Source organism: Diabrotica virgifera, chromosome 3 (genome assembly GCF_917563875.1).
Source record: "Diabrotica virgifera virgifera chromosome 3, PGI_DIABVI_V3a".
In the NCBI taxonomy this organism is placed as follows: domain Eukaryota; kingdom Metazoa; phylum Arthropoda; class Insecta; order Coleoptera; family Chrysomelidae; genus Diabrotica; species Diabrotica virgifera.
In genome coordinates, this window is record NC_065445.1 from 191,939,236 (window position 1) to 191,948,618 (window position 9,383).

Below are 9,383 nucleotides of genomic sequence, written 5' to 3' on the forward strand. Positions count from 1 at the left end.
TCAACAAACGTTACTACTAAATTTTCAACCGTAATAACTCCACCTTTCCTTCCGGAAAGAAAATTAAGTTTCTTTGAATTGAATCCCAAAGAAACTTGTTAAAAATACATACTATGTTACACTATCTACATCAGAATCCGATTCAACGTGGCTATCAGAGTTCTGTGGGTGAGGTTTCAAGTCTTTCACATGCCAGTGACCAATAGACTTACCATTATCATTTATTAATTCATATGTACAATAACCAACCTTACGCTTTACTCTAAAAGGTCCAACAAATCTATCAGCAAACTTAGATGTAAAATAATTAGCTTTATCAGAAAGAACATAGTTCTTTTTCCAAACTAAATCATTTTCCTTAAAATGAACATCCCTTCTTCCTAAATTATATCTTTCTCTGGTGTTATCTGAAGCTTTATCAATCCGCTTCTTAACCCAGTCTCTCAACCTATTCATATTTTTAGAACGATCATACACACGTTGTTTATTTTCTTCATTCCCTATTTTTAGATGATATTCACTTCCATGAGTCATCATCTCACAACCAAAATTAATGAAGTATGGTGTTTGACCTGTCACCTCATGTTTGGCAGTTCTAATAGCACAACCTAGTTCAGGTAAATTAACATCCCACAACCTATGATTATCTTTAACATAAGCCATCAACATGGTTTTCATGATACGATTAATTCGTTCAGTAGGGTTTGGATGAGGGGTAAAATTTGGAGTAAAAAGAAATCTGATTCCAAACTCTTGACAAAAAGATCTTAAAATATTACCTTTGAACTGACTTCCATTATCACATTTTAAGACTCTGGGAACACCAAACAAAAAAAATACATTTTCTTTTAAAATTTTACTTATAGAAATGGCAGTTGCCTTTCTCAGAGGGCATAAAAGAGGAAATTTACTGAACTTATCAGTAACTACCAAAATCCAAGTATTACCAGCTGAACTTCTGGGCAATGGTCCAAATAAGTCCATACTGATGATCTCCCAAGGTTTTGTGGGTTCGACAGCCTGTCCCATATGTCCTGCAGGACTTTTCTGTTCAGGCTTCGTCCTTAAACAAACCTCACATTTCCTTATATATTTCGTAATGTCCATTTTCATAAAAGGCCAATAGAAAAGGCGAGATACACGATGAAATGTTTTGTAGATACCTAAATGACCTGAAACACAAGAATCATGACACCTCTGAAGTATCTTATCTCGAAAATCTTTTGGAACTACAAGTTTCCAATATTCACAATCATCTCTTAAACTCGGAAAATCTTGATCAATATATTTATACAACTTATTATTTGCTAGTCTCCATCTGACAAATTTTAAAGGATTTTTATTTACATTATTACACATTTTCTTATACCATTTATCACTGGTAGAAGAAAAATCATATTCGTCACATTCGGGGTTTATTGCTTGAACATTACTTATTTCTACAGAATTTATCATATGTACACTATCAACAGGTAGTTCTAAAGCTCGCGAAAGGGTGTCAGGAACTATGTGATCCTTACCTTTGCGATGCAGTACTTCATAGTCAAACTGTTGCAGACGTAAGGCCCATCTACCAAGTCGTCCTTGAGGGTCCTTCAAATTGTCCAACCATAACAACGAGTAGCAATCAGTGATTACGTAGAACTTATAACCATCTAGATAAGCTCGTAAAGTTTCACACGCCCACAAAACACAGAGGCATTCACGCTCAACACTGCTATAGTTTCTCTCGGCTCTATTTAGAGTTCTGGACAAATAACAAATTACATGTTCAGTTTCATCATACTTTTGAGTAAGGACAGCTCCAAGACCATACGCTGACGCATCAGTTTGTACGTAAAAAGGTTTGTCAAAATTAGGACTAGACAAAATAGGTGCTGAGACAAGAGCGTCTTTAATACTCTGAAAAGCTTCCTCACAAGCTTTGTCCCAAACGAACTTCTTGTTCTTTTGTAATAATCTACACAAAGGTGAAATAAGATCTGAATAACTATTTACAAACTTACGATACCATCCTATAACTCCAAGGACTCTTCTGACTTCAGTGACATTGGTGGGTCGTGGAAGATTCACAATGGCCTCTACTTTTGCCGGATCTACAGACAGACCACTAGAGTTAACAACATAACCCAAGTATTTAAGTTCTGACACACAGAAAGAACATTTTTCTTTATTAAGGGTCAAATTGGCTTTTTTCAATCTGGCAAAGATTTCTGTCAAGACTTCGACATGTTTATCGTAAGTTGACGTAGCCAGACATATATCATCTAAGTACACAAAAACATACTCAGAGAGTTCAGGACCTAATAGATTATCTACTAATCTTTGAAACGTAGCTGGAGCGTTGTGCAATCCGAAAGGCATACGACAATACTGGAAAAGTCCACGCCCTGGCACAGTAAACGCCGTGTACTGCTTGCTCTCTTCAGTAAGACCCACCTGCCAATAGGCACTCTTAATGTCCATTGTTGACAAATATCTAGCTCCACCTAACTTACTTAAAATGCTATTTATATAGGGTAAAGGATAAGCATCACGCTCAGTAACACGATTTACTTTCCTAAAATCAACGCAAAAACGCCATTCCCCATTCTTTTTAGGTACCAGCAACACTGGTGAAGACCATCCGCTGTGTGACTGTTCGACAACACCAAGCTTCAGCATTTTCTCCAGCTCCTTGTTGATCATACCCTGCTTAATTGGTGATACCGGATAAAACCTCTGCTTGATTGGTTCTTGTTGACTAACTACAATTTTGTGTTGAACTACATTAGTACAAGTTAATTTGTCTGGGTCGATACTAGAAAAATAAGAATCAACGAGTTCGTTAAGCTGTTTACGTTGCTCTGGTAGAAGTTCAGATTCCGATTGTATCGAATTAACCACTGGAACACTCATAACTTCCGAAGAGAAAAACCACTCTCCTTTTCGTAAATCTGGTACAATACCCATTCGCACCCAGAAATCTACACCTAGTACTAAAGAGTGTCTACACTGTGGCCAAACGAAAACATCAATTACCTTAACAACATCACGAAGTTTTATAGGCACCGAAGCTACACCTAATAAAGGACTCTGACTACCATCCGCAACTCTGCAAGACCCATCTGGAACAGTTTTTAAATGTACACCTAAACTACGTAAAATCTCCCATGTAGGCATATTTACAAAAACTTTATTGGCTCCACAATCCAATAAACCGAATACTGTCTTACCTAAGATATCAACTTCTACATAAGGACATTCACTGTCATTACTCTGTGCTAAAATATAATCTAAAACTAACTTAAATGAATAAAAATTATCATTACCTTCTTCCTTATCGACCGTTAACTGTCTATTCCGATTCGAGATAAAATTATTGCTACGATTCTGTGAATTACATTGAGGACAATTATTTTTAGTAAAACCTTCTTTGTTACAACCAAAGCATCTAAACACACGTTTTGGCCTCTTACAGTCCTTAACCACGTGACTATACTCATTACAGCGCCAGCATTTAGATACAAACGTCTCTACTTCTTGTACAACGTGATGAGAAGAATTAGCTCTACTACTAGAAGAAGGCTTAAACGACTCAATATTAATTCGAGTTTGCTCAATTTTTCGACACAAGTCAATTAAATCAAAAGGACTCTTTACTTCGACTAAAGTTAATCTTTCCTGATAAAAAGGTAAAATGTTTTTAAGTAACACCTGCATTTTTAAACTGTTCGGAACTGGTGTTGGCATTTGTTCGAACTTACTGGTCATCTTGGCAACAAACATACCAATAGATTCGTTAGATTCCTGAGTAGTATGAAGAATATCCTGCCAGATCTCATCTGCAGAAAGGGTAAATTCTTCCTTCATTAAGCTCACTAAACTATCCCAGTTGCTAGCATAGTTCCTATACAATTTATAAAAACCTAAAACGTTACCAGTAAATAAATCTCTAGCACAAGAAAATAACTGAATTTTATTTACATTACGTGACCTACAATACTCCTCAACTTCTTCAAGAAATACAGAAAAATTTTGCGGTTTACCAGAATACTTAATTCCCCACTTATATACAGGTTCTGAAGGAAAGTCACTATTAGATGGCAAGAAAACAATGGGATTAACTGTTGAATTCGAAGTTTGATTTGTTTGGTTACTCACATTCGGTGCAGAAATATTTCGAGTAGGGGTAGAATTACCATTAGGGTCATTTAAATTAAGACCTGATAAATCAATATGATGATAAAAATTAGGATCAGTAGGCATCTCTACAGAAACAACATTACTAGTTTTCAAAACATTAGACTTAGTAGTATATTCACCTATCAAATCCATCAATTTCTTTAACAATGCAGAACGCTTTGACATTTCATCAGTGTCTGTACTGTGAATACGGTTCAATCTACCTGAAAGATGTGCAAACTTAGTCTCAATCCTTCTTATTTGGTTTGTAGTACCTGTAAAAGCATTAATAATATTCAGAATCTCTTTTAATTTATTTTCACAACTTGTCAACTCAGCAGGAATATCAGGAGGTAAATCAAAGTTAGGGATTTTGCCAGATTTTTCTAAAACTAGGCAACTACGCAAAGTACTCTTTAACTCTTCTACCTTACAATTAGTCAAAACAATACCTCTCATTTGCAACTCAACTTCAAGTTCGTCTTTGACCAAACGGTCAACATCAAGTTTAAACGACATTTTCTTTTAGAGAAATTAAAATACACAAAAAAAAATAAGACAAGAAAACCTCTACCTCACTTTAAATAAAAGTACATTTAACTTTTGATTATTAATTTTCAACTCCTGTAACTCTACGTAACCTATGTCTTACTTGAACTATCTAAAAAAAAAATAAAAATCTCGGGTGGTTGAAAAGCCCCTTAAGTTGGCCGCCAAAAATGTACCACAGCTATTTCTCAGTCGGAATTATTATTTTTAATTAGTTGGTTTGATTTAGATGAGCATGAGACATGACAGTTCAAATAAAACACTAGATAACTATAGAGAATATAATGTCAACAAAATTTTAAGTCCCTTTTTACATACAAATATTAATTTTGATTTCAATAGTTTATAAGAACAAAAGTAAGTAATTAATTAAAAAAAAATAAACCAGAACCAGCTGTTTCCTTCACATAAATATAAAAATCATTGTATTTTAGTCCCCTTTTTAGACCCCTTAACCCAATCTAAATTGTACCTTGTTCTTTCTTGTTTTCTCCCATAAAATAAAATAAAATCTATTACCGTCCTTATTTCCTTCAATAAAAAAAATAATTTGCCTGGATAAACACACTGCAATCTTCCTTAAATTTTGTCAAAATGTCACGTCAAATATCGAACTTCTAAATAAATCTGCCAAATTTATTATTTCCAATATACTGAATAAATGTAAATCTGGTAAATAAATGTACTTCTATTACTTCTTTAAAGCCTCAGGATCGATAAATACATACAATTACTGAATACCGGAACACCCTTTAACATACAAAAGGGTCTATTACACGACTCTCAGCCTGGCCATCAATAAACATCGAATTAATCTCTAGAGGATTTTCCAAGACAAATCTTTACGTGCCCCAAATTTCCAGCACACCAACGGATACCTCAATAAGAGAATTCCCAGTACATCCCACCAAAGGATTGAAAAAGTACCATTTCAATTAAAAAAACTGGGAATCCAAATCGCCGACCAGGCTTCAAGTGCTTTCTCAAAAATGTTTATTGAAAAGAATGAACGTTGTTGATTTGCTAACAAGGCGTTCAAAACAAAAAACTCTACAACAAAAATCTTCTCTCACTGACTCACACAAAAAGCATATACATCCAAACATACAAATTATACATCCTCCAAGGACAAAATAATCGGTTATAAACAACCAAAACTCAACAAACGTTACTACTAAATTTTCAACCGTAATACAACCAAATAATTTTCCACCGTACCGTTAAGTATCATTTAAAAATGAAAATCATATTTTCGAAAAATGTACTAAACTTCCCCACTATACCTACTAAAAATCGATATATTTAGAGTTAGAGAAATAAAAAATAAATTAACACAATATTGGGCAATGTTCACTCAAGCTAATAGTTACGAATTATAAGGGTCAGGGTTATTCTAATAGACCATATTTAAATGAACTATTTAAATTCATTTTTTATTAACCTTTTAAGAATTTAATTAAAATACTTACGCGATTAAAAACACTCTTAAAAAACTCATGCAATTCAGGATTATTTAAGATTTTCCAAGTGAGTGTTCGAAGTTGCACAGTTTCTTCCTCATTTTCTTCTGCTTGCACAGTTTCTTCCCCATTTCTTTCTTCTTCTGCCATTTTTTTACACTAAATTAAGAAAACTGCACTCTTAAATCACAACTAAAACACATTTGCGTAACAAAACAAACTGTAGATTGGCTGTTGCGCTATTGGCAACTTTCAAACCGGCTTGTCAGTTTTAACTGAGTAAATTCTTGGAGCATGTGGAGTTTTATTTTTATAAATAAAGAACAGCTATGTGAAAACATATCGATGCATAGTTGCCGGTTTTAAATTTTGTTGTTACTATCTGAGACAAATGAGAGTTTTTATATATACTTTTATTCTTTTATCCATTTTATGGACACATTCAAGGACATAGAGAACATATCTACGTAGGGTTCTAGGTAGGTTTTTTTCTCAAAAAAGGGAGGACAGGAAACTGTCCTACACGCATTCAAGACGAGCAAGGTCCTCCTCCTGTTACCTACATACAGGAGCGTCATTTGAAATATTGGGGGGGGGGGCAAGCATTATATATACAATACAATAAGTGCGTTCGCGGGAGCCTGTCGGCGACTAGACGGCGACAAATTAGCAGCAAAACGCATGCGCACTTTAAAATGATATAAATAATATCGTTAATAGATAAATATACAAGGTATATTTGCCTAGTATAATTTAATAATTAGTTATTAATATTAATTAAAAGTAAATAGACCTTGTATATTTATCTATTAACGGTATTATTTATATTAAGTGAGGTTAGAAATTGTCGGCGACAATTTGTCAACTGTACCCGCGAACGCACCTATTATATATGCAAACATAATACAAAATTGATCTATTTTTTGTAAATTTCAGGATCAGGGGGGGGGCAAATGCCCCACTAAACCTATCAAATGACGCCCCTGCCTACATAATAAGCAACAAATAAGATATTAACCTTCCGATGACCAACCTTTTTTTGTTACACGGATGACCAAGGGGGGGAAAATGACTCCAGGTCAAAAATGTCAAAATGACAATTAACAAAAAAATTAAGTTTTTTTTTTAATTTTTTTATGGCATGGACTTTATGTCATTCAGGAAGTCACAACATGAGTATTAGTGTCATGTGTAGTGTGTATGTTGAGTAAGTGTCTTGTTACTTTGCAAAGTCGACGTCATTAGCGTAAAACTACTTGGAATTACACATAATAGACGGTATTTTACTTAAACATTACCTTCAGAATATATTTTTTATTCGTAAAATATAGGGAATTTTTTTTTATTTCAAAATATGAGGATATCTAGAATGATATTAAAGTCAAATAAAAAAATAATGAGTTAAAAATTGAAAATACTTTTGAATTTATTAAAGAAAAACTTACGCTGGGGTCACAATTTCCCCCGCTTGGTCATCCGAAGGTTAATATAAAGAATAAAAATATAACGTGACCTAGTTTTTTAACATAACAAAATAATATAAAAGGGACCACTTTTTAGCCTCCGTCTCTAAATCTTTTACGCCTCTTTACTTCGGGTGTCCCGTGTTAAACTTAAGTATATATATATATCCCGTTCACAGCGTAATACGCCTTTGGGTTCCCGTTCGCCAAGCCTGTCTATTCTGCCAGTCTTCTTCAGATAGATTTCTTGCTGACATTGCTTTTGAGATTCCTTGGATCCATGTTGTTGGTGGTCGTCCTCGTTTTCTTTTCTCTGGTGGTACCCATTCTAATATCTTTTTGGGTAGTCTTTCTTCCCCCATACGTCTAACATGTCCGTACCATATTAGTTGTTGTTTTTCGATGTCTTCTATAATTGATCTTTGTACTTTCATTTGTCTCCTGATGTCCTCATTTTTCACATGTTCTAATCTAGACTTTCCCGCTGCTCTCCTCCAAAAATCCATTTCAACTGCCAATAGGTTACCTTTAAGTTTTTGTGATAACTGCCACACTTCTGAGCCATAGACGATTACTGGTTTTAATATGGTATTATATATTCGTTTTTTCGTTTCCGGTCTTATATTTTTTTGCCATAATACTGAATTCAACGCACCTATAACTTGTTTTCCTTTGGTTATTCTGTCTTTTATGGCTTCATCACTTCGTCCTGTCTTTGTCAGTTTTACCCCCAAATATGTACATTGGTCACATTTCTTAATAGTTTCATCTTCTAAGTCGAGGTCATCTGGATTATTTTCTCCTCCTACGCAAAGATATTGTGTTTTTTGGACATTTACTTCGAGGCCCCATTTTTTGTACTCTTCCATTAGTTTTCTAGCCATATACTCCAGGTCTTCTTTGTCTTGGGCAATAACTACCTGGTCATCTGCATAGTGCAACGTATATAACGTTTCATCCCCAATAGATAGCCCCATCCCTTTACACTTCTTCTTCCAGTGCCTGAGTGCTTCATCGATATATATGTTGAACAGTATGGGAGATAAACAACAACCTTGCTTAAGTCCTTTTGTTACCTGAAAACCATTAGACACCTCTTTTCCTATTTTAACTTTTGCTATTGTGTTCTTATAAAGCTCTTTAATAGCATCGATTAGTGTAACGCTGATACTGGTTTTCTCCAATACTTTCCACAACTTCGCAACCGGCACGGTGTCATATGCTTTTGTTAAATCGACTAAGAGTAAATGCACTTCTCGAGATCTCAGTGTTCTTTTCTCAAGTATTTGGGATAAGCAGAAAATACTATCTATTGTGGATCGTCCTGCTCTGAATCCGTTTTGTTCTTCTGACTCAAAAGGGCGGTATTCTTCGCATATGCGTTCTTTTATAATTCTTCCATATAATCTGCTAAGCGTACTCGTAACAGTTATACCCCGATAGTTATTGCAATCTTCCTTATTTCCTTTCTTATGGATAGATGTAATCCATCCTTCTTTCCAACTTTGTGGCACTGGTTCTCCATGCAAGTGCCTATTGAAAACTTCTGTTAGAATCTCGAATAGTTTGTTGGTTCCATTTTTTATTAACTCTGCATATATCCCCTCTGGACCAGGAGCACGTCCATTTTTCAGCAGTGATACAGCTTTTTTAGTGTCTTCTACGTTGATTGCTAATGGCTCCCCTTGAATCAGGACTTCATGTTGTTCTATGTTTTTGTATTCCGGTCTTTCTTCTACTAACAGTG

The 9,383-nt window shown here is 34.7% G+C and overlaps 1 protein-coding gene across 1 annotated transcript in view; it reads right to left on the reverse strand.

Moving 5' to 3' along the window:
- The window catches only part of LOC126881487 (rhomboid-related protein 3-like), a 78,534-nt gene extending 72,082 nt beyond the window's left edge, over positions 1-6,452 (reverse strand). Inside the window, exon 1 of the mRNA XM_050645772.1 lies at positions 6,183-6,452. Within this exon, the coding sequence (XP_050501729.1) occupies positions 6,183-6,323 (141 nt within the window). The 5' untranslated portion in view covers positions 6,324-6,452. The remainder of the gene's footprint in view (positions 1-6,182) is intronic.
- Between the last annotated feature and the right edge of the window lie 2,931 nt (positions 6,453-9,383).